At 38.5% G+C, this 23204-nt stretch overlaps 1 protein-coding gene across 3 annotated transcripts in view; it reads right to left on the bottom strand.

The window, feature by feature from the left end:
- Positions 1-23204, bottom strand: part of TJP1 (tight junction protein 1) — a 156627-nt gene that overhangs the window by 14678 nt on the left and 118745 nt on the right. For all 3 annotated transcript variants that reach the window (XM_059481871.1, XM_059481869.1, XM_059481872.1), the window contains 19 exons: positions 21587-21711; positions 21269-21371; positions 19569-19848; positions 18907-19010; positions 17856-18024; positions 17353-17497; positions 11604-11740; positions 9400-9505; positions 8437-8587; positions 7806-7914; positions 6936-7155; positions 6403-6587; positions 6174-6269; positions 5672-5754; positions 4432-4642; positions 3791-3891; positions 2497-2850; positions 1832-2083; positions 192-1091 (listed from right to left, as the gene is read on the bottom strand). In XM_059481871.1, the coding sequence (XP_059337854.1) occupies positions 192-1091; positions 1832-2083; positions 2497-2850; positions 3791-3891; positions 4432-4642; positions 5672-5754; positions 6174-6269; positions 6403-6587; positions 6936-7155; positions 7806-7914; positions 8437-8587; positions 9400-9505; positions 11604-11740; positions 17353-17497; positions 17856-18024; positions 18907-19010; positions 19569-19848; positions 21269-21371; positions 21587-21711 (3831 nt within the window). The remainder of the gene's footprint in view (positions 1-191; positions 1092-1831; positions 2084-2496; positions 2851-3790; positions 3892-4431; positions 4643-5671; positions 5755-6173; positions 6270-6402; positions 6588-6935; positions 7156-7805; positions 7915-8436; positions 8588-9399; positions 9506-11603; positions 11741-17352; positions 17498-17855; positions 18025-18906; positions 19011-19568; positions 19849-21268; positions 21372-21586; positions 21712-23204) is intronic.

Here is a 23204-nt window from a genome sequence, read left to right as displayed (position 1 = left end):
AATTATAGGAGCTTCCAGTATAACAAGATACCTGGAAGTGTTTTCACAAGAAGTGTTCAGGTTCTGCTTTTAAAACATACCACATTTAGGTTGCTGAAAGGCAATATTTTTGCTTCTGAGACAATATTTCACTTCTTGCAGTGCAGCCCCATTAGCAAAAAAGCAGGATCTAAAAAACTTAAATGACTTACCTTGACAGTTGATGTATCACTGGTGTCCTTCATTTTTTCCAAAGATGGGGATCTTCTCCTTTCAAATATCTTAACCCTACTTCGCACAGACTGTGGTTTCATGGCTGGATCTTCTTCTTCCTCAGCTAGAGATGGTGGTGTAGGCAGTGGTTTACTGTTGGAAGGCAAAACTTCTGGTTTGGTTTGTGATGAAGGGGGAGGAGGAAGAGAAACACCTGAAGTGCTATGAGAAGGTTCATATTGTCCAGCTTTAGCATTGTAAGCTTGAGGAGGACCTTGCTCATAGCCCCTTATGTGTGGATCAAAGTACTGCTTGGGTTCAGGAGAGCGAGATATGGCTGACTGGTACGGCTGAGCCTCCGCCTTGTATCGGCCGTGGGTGTCGTAGCCCACCGCGTGTTGATCTTCATATCGCACTTGTGGTAAGCTGAAGTTCTTGGGGGCATGCTCATAGCGAGGTCTGCTCTCATAGCTCATGGCAGGGGGCTCCTCAAAACGAGGTTGTGCTGGGTAGTAGCTGCGTTCTGTGCTCTCTTCTAGATTTTGTCTGGAATCAAGATCCCTAGGAGGCTGGTTTTCATAAGCTGTTCTTGTTTGGTTATAGGGCTGTTTCTCCTCGTAATATGTCCAGTGCTCCTCGTAGGGAGGCACACGGTCATCATAATGTAGGCGAGGGTCATAACCACGAGAAAATTGATCTACATAGTTTGTAGAGTCATACCTATAGGTTGACTGTTCATAATCCCTACTCGGCTGTTTTTCTGCATACTGAGCCTGGGATTCATAGATCAGATTTGGGTCTCTTTCCTGTCTCTGTACTGGGTGATTCATTGCTGGCTGTTTTAAGACGTAGCTTTGTCTGGATGCATCTTCATTAATGTATGGATCCTTTCGGTACACCTGTTAGAGAGAGACACTTCTCAGCTAAAATGAAGAGTAACCTCAGCTGCAGTTGAAAGGTAGTATTTGAAACAAACCCAAGTTTTAAATATTGGCTTTAATTTTGTTTAAAAGCAGAATAGTTTGATGCAGATGTTTGCAACCAGAGGAAGCTGAACTTGGTGATTCAAGAGATCCCTTTTAGTTATATTTCTAAGAAAAACAGGTAAGTAGATTAGAAGAGAAAGACAAAGGTAATAGCCTCTTGTCTGGGGGTTGGTGCTCAGGAGGGCACACACACTTTTATTCAGAATGTGGAAAGAGTGGAAGTGAAATATATAAATACAGTAAGATAGTTCTAGCTTTGCTTAAAAAGTTGATAAAGTCACTCAACAAACTGGAGTCAACTTCATGATCAACAATTCAGCATGATTTAAATTTTAGGGAAATAAGATTTTTCTCGAGGCCTCATTAACAGTAGAACGTTGACAAGCTAAGGAAGTCAAAGTAAAATCAAAATACAGAATGCAGCCTTTTTTTAAAAAGTTGTGTTTTGAGAAGTGAAAAGGATAGAGTTTGAAGCCATGCAGACAAAACATTACATGATGCTTTAGCAATTCAGATGAACTGGTTTTTGTAACCTGCATGATTCTCTTAGAAGAAAAAAAATTAAAAGGAATTCTTCAAATAAGGGCAAAACAAAGCTGATGTGCTAGCTTGATGTATAGCAGGAAATCAGCACAACAAGGTGGCACAGGTACCTTTGCTGGGTCTATATGCGGCGATAAGGATGATGGCTCTTGGTCTCTTAGTACTACATGAGCTCCCTCAGTACTCGCTGTTCTTGAGGGGCCCGCTTGTGGTTGGTAAGAGTTGTAAGGAGCAGCAGTGGGCTCCTCCAGTCTGACATTAGTTAGGTTTACATTAGCATTTACTGCAGAGGCTGATGAGGTTGCAGGGTTTGATTCAGGCGACGGGGAAAGGTAAGGGACTGCAGGTGAGGCTTCTGCTTTCTGTGAAGTGTTTAAAATATTTTAAATATACTGCTATTGAATCAATGTATGACTTTTTGATTTATATTAAAATAATTTAAGTGATGCTCTGACCAATGCAACTAGATGTAGAATGAAATGTACTGATAGTATCATGCACAAGCTCTTCCAAAAATTCATTAGGTTGAGGATTATGAAAGCAAAACATTTAATCAAAGTAGAATGGTACTTCAATCCCCCTCCTGTCAATGAGTCACTAAAACAGGCAGGGCAAGCTGATTCTCCAATTCACTGTAATGTATTGTTGCTGTTGACAGATTCTTGTATGTACACACAACACTGGTAAGCAGAATATAAATGGACAATTCTGATTCAAAAGAACTTGCAACCTGAAGTAAGTGTCTAGTGGTCAGTGTATAAAATAACTTTCTTACCGGCTGAGTAGTAGTTGGTTTAAATCCTGAAGAGTCTATTCTGAGATTTGGCTGTGGCTGAGCTTGAGATGCATAAGCAGGGTAAGTCTGAGTCTCATGATGCATTCCAGAAGAATCCTCTCGAACGGGTTCAGAGGAGCGTGTAATAGCAGATTCTGGAGGAGTCCCAACCTCATCATTCAGAGTTTCATCCAGTTCTTGATCAGTGTAAGCACCCCCTTCCGTGTCTGTGTCCTCATAGTCAGACGTGTGTCTGCTGTCTGTGCTGTACATGGAATACTCACTGCCGGGAGCGGAGAGGTAAGAAAGGCGGTCATCGTGTAAATCAAGATCATCACTTGTAGCACCATCTGCCTGTGGCAAACAGAATTGGGGTACACGTTTATTGAAATACCTTCTAAAGAACACCCTTACTCTTGCAATGTAGAACGTGGGAGTTTTATCAAATTCAGCATCAATATCATCACAGGGGACAGGAAATCAGGTTTCCCTCACTGAATGTGTTGAGACCTAAAAGACTTATCTGCAGCCTAGCTCTTTGGAATAATTTTACTAAAGGACCAGATGGCTGTCAGAGTAAGGGGATAGTGCAGTGTTCACAGACATCAAAGTGCTTGGAAAAAGAGAGAGCTGCACTTTTAAAGTGGTTTTATGATATCAGAATCATTAATTTGCAGGTACATATAAGGACCTAAGGTCTAATCCAGATCTAATTAAGAAACTCACAACAATTGCTGATTCATCATTTGCTTACTTTTAGTTGGCACTTCACTTGATAATAGTTCTTCAAGAGGATGGATCTAATGCGCATAGAGTAACATGCAGCTCAAGAAGGTTAAGCGGAGATTTAGTGGGGAACACAGAATACTAACTTGTGATTTAGCATGTGTTTTCTCACAACTGTTCTCAGAAAGGTCAGTAAGAACATGAATATGCCACTTGCTTTTATAATAATGAAAAACACATTCCATCATCAGGCAACCCCGGCCCTGAGAACCCATGCAGTGAAATTCCCAGAAGTTCTTTGATAAAAACCCATCCAATCCCCACAAAATCTTCACAGCATTACTATATCCTCCAGTTAACAATGCAAATAACCAAATGCTCCCTTACTGCACAGCTACATGCATAAGGACAAACTGTACAGCTCTCATTAACAGAGTAAGTGCTATAATGCAGTGACAAACCAGTTTTGAGCAGCTCATGCAGCCAGGAGGCATTACTGCTTTAGATCTTCACAGAAAACCTCTCATGAATACTGTTTTGCCATTTCCCCCCAAACATTATTTCTTACCTTTCCTTCTGAAACCCACACCAGTTGGTTCTGTTGTTGCTGAATTGCTTCCTTAAGAGCTCCATACCATCCTTCATTCATTGAATTCAAGTTAATGGTAGCTAGAAGTACAGCAGATTAATTTGACTTACGATTGCTGCAGAACTAGAAGAAGGATCTGTACCATGAGTAATAAAAGCAGTATAAACTAGTAGGTTAAAACTATGAGATTTAAACAGTGATGCAAAGTAGAATCCAAAGCAACCTTAAGGCCTGATGTGGTTCAGGAACGTTTTATCCCACAGGGAACGCTGAATTAACAGTAGCTTAGAATAAAGAGAGGCTTGAGTTTAGCCAGACTAAAACAATAAAGTTACATCATTTTCCTATTTATTCAAGTTTTGATTTTGGCTGATGATCCTGCAAAGCCACAAGACCTATTAGAAATGTCATTCTGATGTTTCAGATTGCTTTACATTTGAGCAGTCATGTGCAAATGATGCACACACCAATTAACAACTGGTTATTGAATGGCAAAGCCTGAGCAAGTCTGTCACTGCTTGACCTGCTCCATTTGCAGAAAATTCTGGAGGTAGAAGCTTCTCTCATCTTGCCTCCCCTTTCCTCTCAGCAATTCTAATCCAGTCTGTCTAATGACTTACTTGTGAAGAGGTGGTGATTATTTTTGCGGAGCTTGTGAGCTCTCTCATACAGCTTCCTGGCACTTTTTCGTGACTCTGGGCACAACCTCATCCTCATGGTCTTTACTCCCTGCTTGGAGTCAGGGTTTAGGAACACTACAATTGGATACCACTGGGCATAATTCAGACGGTCCACTGCATTGGGGGTGACATCTAACAAAGCATGTTTGTCCTGCAGTGACAAGAGGGACAGAGGCAACAAAGTGAATCATTTATGTCCTAGATGAATTTTTTTTAACATACTCCACAAACTGATTTTGTATTAACTTTAGAAAATTCATTGTTTCAAAGTATTGATTTAAATCCTTCTCCTATTTGAACTAACAAAATAAAAAAAACCAAACTAATTCCAATGTGAGCCTAAAGAGGCATATACATTTGGAACTGCAGGACCACTGTATAACTCTAGGATTTTTAACATTTAATTATATATTTTTTTAAATCTCCTCAAAGTAAGCAGACACTGAAATAAAAAGAAGCCGCTTCCTATCAGCATTTTGTAAACAGGAAAAAAACCAAAGACTAAAACACAAGATATAGTCCCATTACACATTTCTATCTTCCTTTTTACAAAAAAATATCACTGTGAGTGCAGAACTTGGCCAGCTTTCATTCAATGCAATCAGGCACACAGCATGAAGCATGCTGACTTTGCTGCTATTATAGCTTTTTTCCCCTCTCATACTTCAGCATCTGAAAATCTTCCAGTTTTTTTTAAAGTAAGGAAATGAATAGGTGAACCTCATATAATGCACTAATGGTATAGGTTTTAATGATATTAAGGAAGGGAGATGGAAGAACTCTTTCTTAGTCCTCACGTTTATATAATAATTATGTCAAGTGATCGATTTGTACACTGGGGTGGGGCAAAACGAACAACTTCATAAATAAAGTAACCATTTCTAGCTATAATGTCACACCATGGCTTTAAATGAAAGAGGAAACAGCCTAAAAGAGCCTTAATGGAGAGAGGACAACAGCCTCTGGAACAAAGCCTAGAAGCACATCCAGGCTGCAGTTATTAATACAGAGAAGAAGGGTGATAGGGTTTTTCTTATTAACCAACAGAGAGATGAGAAAGTTATTTTTTAAAGCAAAAACAGTAAGTTACCATTCTACATTTAATACACCCAACACTTTACTTAATGCTATCAGTTTTACTTTTCTTGTATTAAAAGTCCAGTGACAACAGAAGACTTACTCTATCGATTATCTGCTTTATAGTGTGGAGACGAATAATGCCAGAACTGCGTTGGTCAGTACCAGCATCTCTTGGTTCACTTTCTGGTAAAGAGGACACAGTAAAAACCTACTGTAAGTTTACAACATATTCTACATTCCCTTATTAAGATAAAACAAACCATTTCATAGCTCAAGCTGTCAATTCGGCTTGAAGACACTTCTGATTATGTATCATACATGAAAGTCTAACCACCATTATGGCCATAAAAATCACATCTTTACAAAAGCACTTAAAAATAGGATGAGATACAGAATTAAAATGAAATTTGAGGTGGCTATAAATAGAACTAATATGTCTTAAGAGAATTATTAGCAGCAATGTAGTAGAAGAACTTACATTTAGTCTGTACATTTATATTGTCAATGTCTTGTTAAATACGTTAACTAAAGTAATAATGTAGAAACAATCTACCCAAAGAAAGCTATTTCCTAACTGCAGAAAAACCTGATCTCACACCTACTTGCAATTTGGAAGATATCTGGTTCTTCTCTAGCAAGTTTCTCCCGTGCAACATCAGCTATTGGACCAAAAATGGTTACAGGTCTCAGAAACCCAGCTAGAATTGAAGGAAAAAAGAAAAGTCAATATATCTTGACTGCTTAAACCAAATGCAAGACACATTTAACTAAATTGGTTTTTCCAAACTAAAGCACACAAAGCTGTACAGTGCAGTAAGAGTGAAGCCGTACCTTCCCGAAGAACAACTCTTTCATAGGCAGGAAACTTGGTCTGAACAGGTTGGGCAGAAAGATCCTCTCTGCTTTTCCGGAGATTTCTTTTTGAGCTCCGCAAGCCTCGGAATCTCCAAAAGTCTGCTCGGTCTCCTCCTGCTGTCTTTGGAAGCGTGTACTGTACACTAGCCAGCTGCTCAGCTCTAAGGTGACAAAAATCCCAGTTACCAAGAAGTCAGCTTCTGGAGTAATGCCTGACTAGCAAGCTCACATGCTCAAAAAAAACACTGCCACTGCTTGTAGTATTATGAGCTACAAGACAACTACTGAGCCTGGTATCACATTTCTAAACCTTATTACATCCTTGTATTATCTCTTGTATTGAAAAGAAGATTTATTCAAGTCAAAAGCAAATCCACAGATGTTTTACACTGTTTCTTACTGAACAATTCTATAAACCTGTGTCCTGCAAGAAGCCCAGTCATTCATGATACAGATGCTATTTAAAGCTGTGGTTTTGAATCAGTAATTTAACTATTGCAGGATCGTACCTGTTTTTGTTAGGTATGATACCTCTTTCCACTTCCTTATGATTCTTCCCAATTCGAATGGCCAGCCATGAACCCAGCTTGCCATTGTACAGAGTGTCCACCACCCGGAACACTTCACCTTTATTGAAACTTAGTCCATAAGGAGATTCCTTCTCATATTCAAAATGAGTTCTGATATAGAAAGAATCCCCTACATCAGACTCAACAATGCGACGATAGACTGAAAGAAGGAAAAGAAATCACAAAACACCAAGTGTTATGTAAGTTCAAGTGATGTTATAATGCTCACAAGAATTACACAAAGCAATGCCTCACCTTAATTCTCCTTGTTCTAAATGTACTTTACTTCAAGAAGCCTCAATGTCTCAGAGCTGCTCTATTTTAAGCACCATAACTATTTATAGTAAACTCTACTAACATGAATTCAACTTTTATAGTCAAGAATTTGATCAAAGTGCAAGCTTACTTCATTCACCCTGGAAGGAATTCATCTTGAGAAAAGAAGTTTGTATGTACAAACACATCAGCATAACCACTCATTTTCAATGGCATAATCACAACTGACTCTTCTACTTCCTCCAAGGATAATGCCAAGACATTGCTTAGGTGGTAGGGGCTATTCTGTAGAGGCATTTTTTGTTTGGGATTTTGTTTGTTTGTTTAGGGGGGTGTGGGTGCGTGTATACTGGCACCAGATCAGTCTCCACTCCATTTGCAGCGGCCACCTATCCCAAAGGCAAAAGGACTCAATAGTCTAAGGTGCCAATTTCCTGCAGGCCAGCAGTTAGTTATTGCTCACTGGAGTTTTTAATGCTGTTCTAAGCAGTCTATTACATAATTTCCATGGTAATGGAATATACAAATATTTACCATCTTTTTTCTTCTGTGCCAAAATGGTGACCTCTTCGCCTTTAGGAAGATCAAGCAAAAAAAGGACAGCTTCTTCTCTGATGATATTTGTGAAGTCTACATTATTTACCTGGTATCAATGAAGCAGTCAGTTTGAATTAGCATATGAAATTATTACAGAGATTTAATTATACAATAGAAAATATGAATCTATTGCTATGATTTTTTTCTTACTCAATTTCATACATACCAAGTGCACATATTTCAGGATGCTCCTCATACCTCTAAAGAGTCCCACTTTATTTCTCAGTAAAAGCACAGCTTCCAGGAAAATAGGTAGCTGTTCACTTAATACTCATTACGGAGCCCCTATATACATCAGTGACCCACAGAGCACTCTGACAACTTAGTCACCCAACATGAAATCAAATAACTTGATAAACTCAATTAGACTACAAAATTTCATGTCAAAAACTTACTAACCTTCCTAGCAACAGTACAGTAAAAAGAGATCTTGCTCCTAGTAAATCATCTAATAAATACATACAGAAAAAAAGGTGTATGAACTACGAAGACAAAATATTCAATCCTACAGAAAGAAAACCTACTTTGGTACAACAAAACATTTGTAATGTTAACAGTTTTGACATACCCTGAGAATCTGGTCCCCTTCTTCTAATCCTTCTTTTGCTGCAGGGCTGTCTTCCAGAACACCAGCTACAAATATGCCAACATCATTGCCACCTGCTAGTCGCAAGCCCACACTATCTCCTTTTCTGAATTTTACCAGTTTCATGCTTGGCCTAGAAATTTAGAAAATATTCCACTTACTGGTGTAATAGCCCAAAATACCCTGGTAAATTTGAAACATGCAAAGAAGTAATCTGCTTGTTAGTCAATTAGTGCATATGTTTTGCTATACATACCATTAACTGCTCATCAACTGCAGCAATACAACATGCTCAATAGCAGTACTCCAAAAAACCCACCTGCATGTACATGTTTAGTATGGTTTGTCTGTCTTACACTCATAGTGTTTATGTGAGACACTGACTCTCTCTTCCAAAAACATTCTTCCTTTTAAAGAGCTCTGCTGGCATACAGATCTATTTTGGCTCTGAAGAGATCAAGATGAATTTGAGGTCAAACCAAACTAGAATCTATTCTCAAGTACACTAACGCCCATAAAGGAGATGCCAGTTGAAGCAGACTTATTTCCATGCTGGGACATTGCACATTTCTGCAAAAATCTTTATTCACTGCTCTCCAATTACTATGACAGGTAAATAATATACTACAGTAACTTTCCTCTCTCTGGAGATGGGGACAGAGGAGTGAGAGACAAACCCTGGAAATCCTTTTCACCTGTTGGCTATTCTAAGGGTTAATTTCCATAGAAATGAATAGACTTTACAATGGGAAATAACACAGTGTAAATGCCTACAAGTCTCAGAAATAAATCTCATGTCTTCATCCTATCATTTGTGAACAGAAGGGTCAGGACAGAGTACTGGACACGGTAAGAGAGCACAGAGAGAGGTTATTGACTACCCTGGATAAAAGTTTGGTTTGATAAGAAGCAGGCAGGTTCAAAGGGAGTTCAGAGGTACGTTACCGGAGCATTCCATCTTCATGGGTTGAATTGGGTAAAGGACCATCAGATGGACTGACTGGTAAATCCACATCTGGCTGACCTCCTTGTGCATACACTGGCTTTGGTTCTATGAAAATACCAAAGATTCCCAATGTCCATTTGGTCATTTAAAGATGTACATGTGAAGTTTAACTTAGTTAAGACTTGGTGACTTGTTCAGTAGCCTTCCCTCCACCCCACTTAGACGTACTTAAAAGTAAAATACTAATAAACTTACAACAGAAGACAATCTCATCATGCCATTCAGAGCAGTGTGATTACTGGCCTAACTACTACTTCAGTAAATATTCCCAAACTTCCTTCACACCTCATTAGGAAAAAAAATTATTTCAAACAAGGCTGACTTTGAGCTAGTCTAATATTCCTGATCTTAACAACAACTGCACCATGTTCCTTTCAAATCACTGAACAGATTAGTTTGAAATTGGGAATTTCAGGCAACAATTGGGTAATTATGCCTATTTCTAATGTGACTCTGGTCCCTCCCATACAGTAACACAGTATTTTCCATTCTGGTCCTTCCCATACAGTAACGCAACATTTTCCATGAAGTCTCTAATGAACCTTTGCTAGGCTAAGTCTCTGACCCTCCCAACAAATATCTTCCTCCCATCCTTTTCTGACACAATCAATTATGACAGTCATCTTGTCCCTGCCCCCAGTCTAAGCAGCAAACCATCACATATTCTGCCAACCATCTCTCTAACATTTTATTACAGTCTTGGAAGGATCCTCATTTCCCCAGAGCTTTTGTGAGGCTGTTAATGATGATGTCCTTTACTACACTTTTTAATCTCAGTTTCTCTTGGGCAAGTGATTTTTATCTGCAGACATTAATTTAAATATTAGCTTTATGTACTGATCTACAACTCCTCCCACCCAAACTAAGAATTTCCATGTGCCTCTTTCCATTCATGCAAGAGCAGAACATTTCTCCTTCCGCACCAACCAACAAAACCCCCAACACTATTTATCACTGGCTTGCTAGCCCCTCAGACCAATTATCAGTACATTATTTTGGATTAAGAACCATCTTAAGGGTTGCCTATCTGGCTGCCTTGGTATTATGCCAATTATTAATCTTCAGTATCTTACAGAACTGCAGAATTCATCTTTCTAATCTGACTACCACATCCTTTTCCATCTTGGCAAATAAAAATTACTTCATTTGCCTCTCTTCATAACACTGCTGTAAAAGGTCAGCTCTTAGGACCATATTTTTAATAATGGCTGCTGTATCAGAAAACTTACTGTTCTTATTTTCAAGATCTTTCAGAGTCTATCAACATCAGAACCCTTTCAGCTCTTCACTAATCTACTGACTACTACATGCAGAAGTGTCACTGCTCATCCCTTAGGTCCTCAACTATTTTCAAGCTTGAATGTGCATTCTCTCATTGCACCCAGCCTTTCAGTAACAGCTCCCTCTAAACCATCTGCACAGCTCCTTTCTCCACTTGTAATTTCACTGAAGTGCCTCATTCTGTAAACAAAAATCTTGTAAGTGCCAGCCTGCCCGGAACAGCGTCCTGTATCATCTTTTGTTTTGTTTGTTTTGTTTTTTTCCTTTTTTACACCATCTGGCTTTTATCTGCTGCCATTTAGCCTATCCTTTCCTTTTGGGAAAAAAGGAAGAGATTTTGTTCTGGTTTGATTAGCTGTACTGCATTTGTTAACCTGCCTTCTTTGTCCTTGACTTCAGTTAAGTGCTATATGAACAAAGCATTTTGGAGTGTTCTGAGTTGTATCTTGGGAACAGAAGCTCTAAACTGGCTTAAATACATCGTTGTTACAAATATAATCTGCTACAGTAACCCATAAGAATACATTTACTGCTGAACACTCAGAAATGACAGATTTTAATCTTGTCTGAGAAATCAGTACAAAACTTTTTACAACCATCACTTATAACTATAACCTTAAACACTGAAATCTGACCCCCTATATAATGCCAGAACCCACAAGTTAGGTTTTCAGGACCAAAACTCTTAACATATAAATGAGATTATGGTTACAAAGACTGTTTGTATCCAGATATAAAAAAAATTAAGACTTGGTCTGTTTTAAGACTTGAAAGTCATTCCACAAACATGCAAGAGCATTAAGTCTTTCCTGGTCATCCATTCTCAACAACACAAATAATTAATATATTTTAATGCTTTTACCTGGGAGTGGTGGAGTTTGTTTTTCAGTTCTTTCAACTGTCACCTCTTCCACAGCTTTAGAAATATCATCTGCATTCTTTACGGGTGTAGAGACAGCTCCAGGTTTAGTTATTCTCTCATCTTCTCTGCTTCGATGACTATATCAGAAAAAAAGATTCCACTCTGCATACAGAACTGCTTCTATGACCTTTAGTCTACTAAGACTAAGCAATAAATACTTTCATTCATCAGGTTGAGGGTAAGGGATCACCATCACTATTTAGGAAGGTTTTGTTCTTAGACTATCACATTATTAACAGTTTTTACCATTTCTAAATCTTAGTATTTTGTCCCTAATAGTGCATTAACAAAGGGCTTCCCTAGATACAGCAGTTAAGAGAGCAGCAGCACATGGGACACAGACTCTAAAGCTTCACACACATATGCTGTATATTGATAGATATATAAAGAACTGAGAAGCAAAGGGAAGAAAGTAAGAAAATCCATTACAACAGTCTTTTTCTCACTCCTTCCTATAGAAATAATGGATCTTTAGACTTAATTCTTAGGTTTTGCTGTGACCAAGCTAATTTATCTGCTCCTTCTGTGTCAGCTGCCCTGAAACACAAGTGCTGCTGGTGTGGCACTTTTATCCTTGCAAAGCCCTGCCAAGGCCCAGGTAAATATGTTCCTCATTTCTCATCTCCTCAGAGGATAAGGCCCTCAATTCACAGCTATGACAAGAGGAGAGTGCATCTCATCCACACATTTTAGTCAAAACACAATTTGTTGCTTCTTATGCATTTCTTACACACACTTGGAGCACAAACTGAAGGAAGTTAGGACAAATTATCTTGTTTTAAAATGATGAAAACAAGGAAAATTCTACAGAATATAATTTCTATTCCTTGAGTCCAAAAGATGATCAGGTATTCTTGTATTGTTGTACTGAGCTACAGCTACCAGCTGTACTACAGCAGAACTGAACATGTGCTGCATGTTGAAATGTTAACCACTACACTGCTATCTGATGAACACTAAATAATTTAATAGGGTTGGAACAGATGAATATTAATAATGAGCTAGAAAAATAAGGTTTCCTTCCTGGGACTTGGCAATTAAACAAGGATTTAAAGAATATTTGAAGTAAGACAGACACAAATAGCAGCCTTTCATTTAGTACCAGACTGACTTGCCAAGAAGTGGGGAAAAAGGTATTTTCTCAAGAATAACAATGGCTTGGTCAGAAGGTGCAAACCCATCTGCTCTCATAAAGAAGACTTCTGTACTGGAGGGAAAAAAGAGAGGAGTCCTGCACTACTAACAGCTAGATGGTGCTGCTGGGCAATAATGAGCATCCCTGCCCATAAAGCACAAATGGATCAAATCCTCATACAGAGCTAAGACTGATAAGATCCTCATCAGAAATAATGCTTCAAGAGTCAGAAATATGACTTCAGAAAAGAGATTCCAGCAAGTCTGCTCATCCAAGACATGCAGTAAAGAATAAAAGAAATTTTAAAAAAAATTGAAACACAAGTAGAATGTGCTTTCCTGAAGCAAAATGAAGTCTAAAATATGAGAAACAATGCTTAGCTATTCAGCCAAGACATACTACAACTTCTCAGTGCATTCCTCTGCCAGTTTTAAACCATGTGCCTGAAGGCAGCTAAACAGAATACAAGAAAGTACTCCAATCCCCACAACAAACTGTGAAGAGAAGCACTCTTGCATTATAAACAACCATCTTGTTCTAAGTCATTGATAAAAACAAGCACACTAGCTTATTTAAAATCCCTATTCATGCCTCTTTTTATCCAGATAGAGTCCCTTTTGGAGGCTCCCACAGTTGATTAAAATCCCACAGTTGATTTACTATGTCTAACAAAGTAAAAAGTAAGCATTTATCCTTCTACTTCATTCCCAAACATCACAGATAGAAATTTTCTTATTCCTCTTTTGGATTTCCAGTTTAGGTGCATAAGATAGACAGTATCAGACTAAAACATGACTGGACTGGTCGTTCCCTTGAAAATAGTTCCTGGCTTATTAAAAACAGGTACAAATATTTAGCTATTTAAATGCATGCTAAGTGTCCTAGAAACAAAAAAGTTCTGTAATGTTATAAGCTGCAATTAATTCCACTCCCCAAAGATTTCTGGATAATGAGCACTAGTTAATCAGACACTACAGTTAGTTTCCCCATGAGCCCTCTCCACCTGTTTCCAAGCATCTCCTAACATTTGAAAGGAGCATTACTCTCAAGTAACAATATCTGCTTATTTGCTTTAAAAATAAGGCAAAAAATACTATAGTTAGTACACAAAGACAAAATTCATTTTACATTTCCCCTACACAGTCCAAAGCCATTGTAATTTTATGCTGCTTTGATTCCTGTACACATCAAGAGAATGCAAATGTGGAAGATCTCAAGAACAGTAACTAAAATACAGACACTGAGGGCACAGCATAAAATAGTCAGGTGAGTATCTGAAGCAACAGGCTCCTGGACTGCTGCAATGTGTGCAGGCAAATACACACTGCAACTCAAAAGCCTACTAACAGTCAGGTCTAGTCTACCTAACACATGAAATTTTAAATGGGAAAAAGTTGCTAGAACAAAAAGGAAACATCAGAAAAGCAGGGGAGTAGATTTTTTTCCTTGATTTTGCTTAAACTTTCCAGTAAACCCTGAATATTTCACATTACAAGCTGATACAGGAAACAACTTGATGCCACCACTGGTTCCAGGTGAGGGAAATTTGTATAAAACTGACAGCTGCACTTCCCAAGAGACAAAAGCGTTGTTCCCTGTGTGCACTGTGACACTATTGTTTAACATCTGTGCTGTGTCAGGGCCCCCTTTACCTCACTTCCTCTCCCTGACATCTTTTCAAAGTGCACTTACCAGAAACATGTTAAAATTACAAAATACATTCAGCTACATGTTAGTGCTACTAATGCAGAGCAAGAGATGACTTGCAACACACAATGTTTGTCTCTACAGAAAATTATGGAAAATATGAACTTGCAGGCTCTTCCCAAATGTGATTTTAGCACATCTCAAACTCTTTAGCATAAGAAGAGTAAGAGCAAAGTAGCATCTTCCTAAAGCCATTAAAAACAGGGCTGATTTTGATCTTATATTCTAGTTTTTTAGCTTGTTTAGAAAATGGAAAGAACAACCAACCTCTCACCCTACATATAAATTGCCAAGGGTATTACAGAAGTCAGCTTCATCCTTCCACTAATAATGATGATCTCTACAGTGATTTCTTCAAATCCTACTTGCTGAGGCTGAAGTGTGCAATGTATCAAAGGATGTTGTTGCTATTCTAGTATCTAGGTGAGGAAGTCAGCATAGGAGACTGAGTTCCCAAGCAGAAATTCTTTCAATTAGTAAAGGGCAGCCCAGATATCATCTGGGAAGATTGGCAGCACCTGGCTTTAAATGCCAGTCTTTGGGATGGGTCACACCAAAAGCTTGCCCAGCTCAACAGCTGCTCAGTGCCAGCAGTAAGAGCAGATAGCCAAGAAAGGATGTGTGCTACTAGTCCTGAGGGAATCTCCAGCTTGGCTACAGAGACCTCTTTTGCTCATTATAACTTTTTAAGTACAACTCTTCATAGATTATAGAAAGCAAAATTAGCTCTTTCTGTGAGTAAGTAAAGAAAAATGTTTTAGAATTTGAGTTTTTAAAAGACTGTTCAAGAGACATCTGTGAACTTTCTTTAGACCAAAGAAAACTACAGCACTATTTAATGCTTTAAAGAATGATCAAACAGCGATTATTCTGGAAACCCTATACCCAGAACATTGCAAGCAGCCTGCTGTACCTACCAGTGAGGAATATTGGAAGGTGGATAACACTGAAGACCCTGCCAGACCCCAAAACAATACTGAGGCAGATCTGTTAGCAGATTTCTGTACTCTAGTGCAAACCAAGAAACGTCAGTCTGTACTCAAGGACTAAGAGGATTCCCCTGGAACTCCCCTCCTCATTAACATACAAACACTTGGCAGAACAGTGGCTAAATAAAGACTCATTATCTTCAATACATTTTTAACATCCTCCTCAAGCTCACTTGGAAGACTTTTTGCGCATTGCTTCCTCGGCCCTTTCTCAAGCCTTTTTCTTCCTCCAGATTTTCCAGCAAATTCAAAAAAGAGTAAGGAGTTAACAACTAATTTGATCTCACAGTAGATTTAAATTTGCACAAACAACCATTTCAAAGAGAAGTTGCTCTCAACATGTTTTTCCTCACATGGCTCAGGGCCCAGATTTTCTCATCTTGAAAGGGACATGTTGCAAAGGAAGTCAAGCCATGCCAAGCAGCTCTTGCTCGTACAGAAGAGGTAACGGATGCATTCAGAGCTGAGATAACTTCAAAGTTCCCTCTTGGGGAAGGTTTGGTTCTTACACAGTTTGGTCTACAGGGAGGAAGTGACCATCTACCTAAGCCTCTGCAATAGGACAGGAAAGCACTAACACTAGGCTAAGGCAGTCATAGTTCTAACAGGTTTTTTTTTGGTTCCTCTCTCCTCAAGCTCTATCAGGCTGTACTAGAAATGCATGTCAAGACAAACAGTTTGGAAATATGGCAGAGATCTCACAACCTTCACAATCAAAGCCCTGCCTCTGGGATCCTGCTTTCAAGTGTTTTCAATGAATGTGGTTCCTACCTAAAAACAAGCTTTCATGCCTTGTGGTCCCTCTGAACAATGCACACATAAGAGAAGCAAAAATGTCTGTAACCTATAACCCCAAGCAGGTGTACATGCAGGTACAATCTCTCTTGATGTTGTATTGATCTTTAAAACACTCTAAAAGCCTTGAAGGTATGTTATTTTCCCCTTGGGCAAACCAATTTTATTAATAAGCAATCAGGCATATCTTTAATGAAATATCCAGCTGCAATTTGGTTTTTCAGAGTTTTTGAACAGCATCTAAAAATATTCAGATAGAGGCTCTGAATTTGAAATTTGTACAGATCAATTCTAATTTCTGCTCCATCTTATTATGAGCAGTCAAAAAAAGAAATTTTGCTCATTCAAATATTTAATAGAATTTGAAATTCAACACTGAAACGCTATTTCAGTAAATTAAAACGTCTATTTCCAAACTGTGGAAATGCAAAACTGGGCAAATTTGTTATTCAGGACTAAAGTTTCATATTTCAGGAGAAAAAACTCCAAACCATACAGTACATTACTTCTCTCTGAATTCATATCAAATTAGACTTGCGTACTAAAGAATGATAATCAATGTTCCATTACCAAGTTCAAATATTAATAATAGAGTGCAAAAGCTAAACCTGTTGTGAAATACACCTTGTTTTGCAGGAACTAAATGTATTCAGAAACATAAGACAACCCCATGCCTAAACAAAGCAAGATTTCAGCAAGTTTACCCAGGCTGGACATGCAACAGGTCATCTCAAATCTACTTGCAGCTAAGTGCTTTCTAAAACTAAAATACAACTACACATCATTTAGCAATATATATTGCTATCAAACTTATATTGTCATTCATACAACCATGCTCTATGATTATGTTTAAAGATGATGTAACACTAAAGAAAGGCTCAGTCTCTCCTCAAGTCTAAAATATTCAGATCATTATAATCTGCATCTCTAGAGACAAAGAATGTCATATTACTGCCTCCATAGTTCTGCTTCACATTTGTTACACCTTATAAATCCAAGCACTCCTATAACTTATATGTTACATTAAATAGTTGATTTAAAAATAATACAATGCTGCCATCACCTGCCGTTGCTGGGCTGCTGTGGAGAATGTCTGGAATGGTCTGAAGGCTCTGACCTCTGGTCAGGAGATCGTGAACGACTGCGGCGGGGCCTGTCATGTGATCGGTTGGAATGATCTGATGCCAGCGACTGAATTTCTGAAATGTCTGTTAAATAAAAGTTGTTTTTTCATGAAATGATCGTAATTTAAATGGTGGCATGACCTGCTTAAATGGGAATAAGCTTTTGCAGAGAATTTTTATGAAGATGTTAAATCTATGCTTATTATTACACGAAAACCAAACTTAATATTCCTGAAAGAACAGCCACAAGAACAGGGACTGTAACTTTTTCTCCACCATTTTTGAAGGAGTGGATTTCAATCACATTCAAACAAAAATTTACCCCTATTACAATCTTGCTCTTAACTCTTCTCCTCCCCACCCTCTCATCCCACTTAGCTATTTCAAATCTTGACAACATAGGGAGTTCTTTCCTCTTTAGAAATCAAGTTTTTATACTCACCATCTCTTTCTGAAGCATTAGCAGAATGAATACTGTCAGAAAGATCAGGGACATTCAACAGTGTGGCTCGTTCATCTCTCTGAACAACCATCTTCAATTTGCCTTTTGACCTTTCTATTAATGTTTTGGCATCTGCTAAGGACATATTTTCCGTCACTGTGCCATTTATCTGGAAGAGAGCAGTAAAAAAGAACAGATATAAACTTACTAAAAAAATCCCAGTGACTCACCAGCAAAAAGAGAGGTGTTCTATCTGATGATATTTGGAAGTAGTTAAAATATTTATCAAATTGCTACAATAAAATGAAAGACCATTGGACTCATCCAAAATATTGCATAATATAAAATTATTTTCAAGTTTCAAAGTTAAAGCATCTAGCACTAATACAAAACTTGTAAAAGATTAGTTATATTTTTTGAAGCAGCACTGCTATACTCAGAGCAAAGAATGGTCCATTTTTCCGCACCAACATATCCACAGAACTATCTTGAAATAAAAATTGTTAATAGGAATTAAAATCACAGAATAGCCTCAGTTGGAAGGCACCTCAAAGATCATCCAGTTCCAACCACCTTGGCATGGGCAGGGACACCTCCCACTAGACCAGGATCCTTAAAGCCCCATCCACTTGCCTTGGACACTGCCAGGGGTGGGGCACAAAAAATTAACCCCTGGGTATATTTATTTCACTAAAAAACCAACCAAACAAAAAAATTAACCCGAAGGCAAGTTTAAGTGCTGCACAGTAGCACAATTCCACATTTTACTTATAACTAAGCAAAGCTTCAATACTTTTCCAATTGTCTTTATTATGTATTTACAGTAGGCATTTTTTGTCTCAATTACACTTTGGGAATAATACCAAAAAGGCTTAGTAATTTCAGTTTTCTTAGAGAAGCTGATTCATATTAAATTTGATCTTTAAAATAATTTAATGAAAAGTGACACATCTTCTATTAGCTATAATTATGTTACTGGCACAGCCAATTCTAGGCAGAGTTGTATCAGTGAGTTTTGCCTTTGAACAACCATCATCACCATACACTGTACCTTCAGTACAACATCTCCTTCCTGGATATTGCCATCTCTTGCTGCCAGGCTATCCTGTGATATTTCTTTCACAAATATGTGACTTGCCAACCGCAGACCATATTCTACATAAGAAAAGAAAAAAGAAAAGTGATGAAGTTACAGTAGAAAAGAGGGAGGTATCTGGAGATTTACAACACTGATTTGTATAGCATTTACACAGGCAACACAAAGGGGAGAGTGAAGCTGGCACACAATGGGCTGTAACAGGATATGTCACAGCTTTACCTTTATATCAGTCTCTTTTTCTAACACTGCCTATAATCAGAGCTGTAGTTCAACAGCTTAACTGAGGTGCTACCTACAATTTTTCTTCTTCCAAACAAGACACCCAGCTTGTTTGGATACCCAAACAAAGACACAGCTAAAGCATAGGTATGTAACTGCTGACTACCAGATGTTGGCTGCAGCTGGAATTTATTTACACTATATAGTACTTTACCCTTAACTAAGCACATAGATTTTGGAATATGAAAAACAGAATAAGAAATAGAATAGCACTTTTTAAGTTTTCAGCCAGCTACTGGTAAAATGGACAAACTGGTCACAGCACTGTTCATTCAGCCCACACAACACTGCGGAAAGCAGTAAAAGTTTTAGCAAGAGATGCCCACACAAGTTACCTTCATTTTTCCTGGATTTCACCAGTGTGACTTTGGTGGGCTTGGCAGGCTGGCTGGAGGTGACAGACCTCCTGTCTGACCTGGGAGACAAGCTCCTGTCCCTGCTGGCGCTGCGCTCCCTGACCCAGCTCTTCTCGTGCCTCCTGCCAGCGCTGGGGCCGCCGCGGCTGCTGCGGGGGTCGCGGATCTCCTCGTCGTAGCTGTCGTCCTCGTTCTCAGACACCGGGTCAGGCTCTGCTCGAGTCACTGGGATCTGAATCTTCTTCATCCTTCGGATAGTCTGCAACCCAACAGCAGCAATCAGCCTCTGGCTGTGGAATGCTAATGGTGGCACTAATGTCAGAAGCCAAGCTAATCCCAGCATTCACAACATGCAGATGTATTGGTGAATGCTCTGAATTGTTGCAGCCTCATTAAAAAATTATATCCAATTAATTCTTATTATCAATAAAGATTATTAGAAACCTGTTTTTGCAGTTGTTTTAGTCCTTTTTAATGTTTTTGCACAAGTGGCAAAAAAGGGTAACAATCCTTGTGCCTTTGTAGCACAACACCATATTCTGTCTTCAGAGTTGCATATTTGAACGCCCTCTCTTTGCTTAAAACCACAAAATCAGTTACTGGCACTGCTAAAACCCCTTCTTGCTAACATGTAATCTAGTGCATACTCAGTATGCTATTGACAGTGATTCTCCTCAACTTTGAAGTCTCCCAGTCTTCCAAAAAAATGTTTATGCAAGACATGGAGGAAGGGAAGCAGTCACTCGGGAAGTTCAAAGTTGGTTTGTACAACAGAGACAGCTGGTTCCAGAATATGAGCCAGCCTTGTTCAGAGATTTATTTGCTATGTATTGCAGAACAAAACCAAGTTCTACCAAAAAGTTTTCATTAATTACCTTTTTTTAGTCTAAATCTACACACTAAATATTTAAGATACTGAAAGCCCTGCACAGCTTGCCACACATTGCTTTCTGTAAGCTTTAAAGAACTGCTGCCAAATCTACAAATGCAAAACATCACACTTTCTTTGCAACTGCATTAAAGCACATAAATGCACTAAAAACGTGTCAGCAGAAAAGCTTTTCTACAAGAAGCTAGAAGTCTGTTTTCATTAATTAAGCAACTTCTAAATGCTGTGCATTTTTTATTCTATTTTTTGTAACATAACCCCCAAACTTCTACAGAAAGCTGGACTACTACCCTTTGGTGATGACCCTTTTCTGTTTTGCAAAAGTTCAAAAACCAACCACTTAGAATAAGCCTACAAAATTATAGGAATTAAAGTAATTAGACTTATTTTGGCAAAGTGATTACTGAGCACAAAAAGAACTGTTAGTGCCTGAACAGCTTGTCCTTTAGCATACACCAGCCTTTGAAAAACTAAGTAAAAGTGTATCCAACAAAGTAAACAAATATTAAACAAAGCTGACTTGCCACAATTTGGCAATCTGAGAACTTTACCATAAAGAAAAGGAGTCTGAATTATCCTGTGCCACACTATGCAACCATCATTATTCACATTTGAAAAACATTTTGAGTGACCCACTTGAAAAACATACCATGATCATCACTTAACCTGACACATCACACAGGTGTTATTCAAGTACCTTGCATCATGCCTGAATTTCATGGCAGACATTACACTATTTCACTTTTGCTCTATGACTATGGAACTTTAAATCTTCAGGACATTCACTTACAATTTTGGCATTCTTCCCACTTTTCCTCAGCTGCTGAACAGCAAACGCATGTTCCACATTATCCATTGAAACTCCATTAACCATTGCAACACGGTCATTTTCTCTAATGAAAAACATCACAAGATACACAATAAATACTTTATGCCAAAAAGAAAATATTGGTGAATAGGTGCCCCCAAGCAAACTGCCTGCATTACAAACCTACTACTCTAACAGTTACAGACAGACAACTTGAGACCAAAACAACTGGGAGGTTAAGCTACTACTGACAAAGATGAATGCCCCTGAATCAGCACCCAGGTACAGTTTGGCACTTACTGTAGCAGTCCTTCTGCTGGGCCTCCTTTCAGCACATCAGAAATAACTATTGATGTCTCGCCACTCTGAAAGTGAGGATTATCTCTTCCTCCAGATATTGCAATACCAAATCCAAATCCAGGGGCCTATAAAAACAAGAGAAATACTTTTACTTTCCAGTATTTAATGGTCACAATTTGCATTCCCATACCAAACACAAAAACATCCCATGAGATCAATACAAGTTTTTGAAAGAAGGCAGGATCAATGAACCAATCAATGCTATGCAATCCAGTAACAGGAGATAGATTAAAAATAAACCCTTTTAGAATGCAGAGAGTTTTGGAGTAACTACCCAGTCTCTTCCAAGAGATTAGAGTTCTCATTTGCATTTTTATGGCCTGGACCTTAGGAGGTCATCAGCAAGACCTCAATCTTCAGTAAGCACAACAAACTATTGCACTGAGCTGCAACTCTCAAGCCCTATATCATTTCCTGCAACACTTTCTTTGAGTTTTCCCATTATGGTATTTACCCAGCTCGACCTCAGCAGCTCAGGAGCTGACAGGACTGCAGCACACAGGAGTATGACTGCAGGCTCAGTTCCTACGAATAATACCAAGATCACTTGTACCATTAAATACATCAAAACCTTGTCAGCACTTGCAAATCATCTGCATCTTAACAAAAGTAATTTGCTTCAATCTTTTCCCTCTAGGGTGACCTGCCACTACAGCAAGGTCAATGCCTCTGAAAAGTTATTCCTGTTAGATATTTCAAGATACAACAATGATGCTTACATTTCTGCCTGGAAGCAGCGAGGGTGGGAAATAAGCTTTCTAAATATAACAGATCTGCAAACCATCCAGCTCTTTTACCATTGCCCAGAAAACATTTTGATGATATTACCATTTAAATGCTGTATTTTACTCAAGAATTTATTCTGCAATTTTCAACTACACAAAATGCAGTCACTGGATGGAAAATATCAGATTTGGGTCAATCTCACCCCTCTATTTCACAGACTTCACCTTCCCTTTTTTTGACTTTTTAACAAACATGACCCAGCTTCAGCAAGGAGTTTCATAACCTTACTGTGACAGCAGAGGCAACATGGCAGTCTGCATCTGGCTGCAAGACACATGATGTTCAGCTTTTTGGACATTAATTACTGCCCAAAACCAACCTGTTCCCTATTTCCTCCCAAAACAGAGGTCATAAAAAGATGTTCCAGACTTGCCTGTAAGCAGTGAATAGGAACAGAACTAAAACACAGATTTGGAGATTCACTGTTCAGAAGCAGTTAGTCCATACTTTGCCAAGAAGGAAGTTGATCTAAGTGTGGGGGACTGGGGAAGGGGACACCTCACTGCTTCTTTTACATCCATTTTCATTCATTAGAGGATGAATGGACTTGTTTTCAAAATACATCCCACACAGATCAAGCAGAAATCAGGGCTGGGATGCAAGAATTAAGTGAAACTTGGTGCCATGAAGGAGGATCTGAAATGTCCACTTGTGACCAGAGCTGAGGGTTTTTTAAGTTTTATTTTTTAAAGTCAAAGAGAATATATAATAGCCTACACAAATATGTTATTAAAAAACCTTCCAAAACAGTAATATTTCCCCTCTCATGACA

The sequence above is a fragment of the Ammospiza nelsoni genome, chromosome 14 (assembly GCF_027579445.1).
Source record: "Ammospiza nelsoni isolate bAmmNel1 chromosome 14, bAmmNel1.pri, whole genome shotgun sequence".
In the NCBI taxonomy this organism is placed as follows: domain Eukaryota; kingdom Metazoa; phylum Chordata; class Aves; order Passeriformes; family Passerellidae; genus Ammospiza; species Ammospiza nelsoni.
This window is presented reverse-complemented; position numbering and strand designations above follow the sequence as displayed.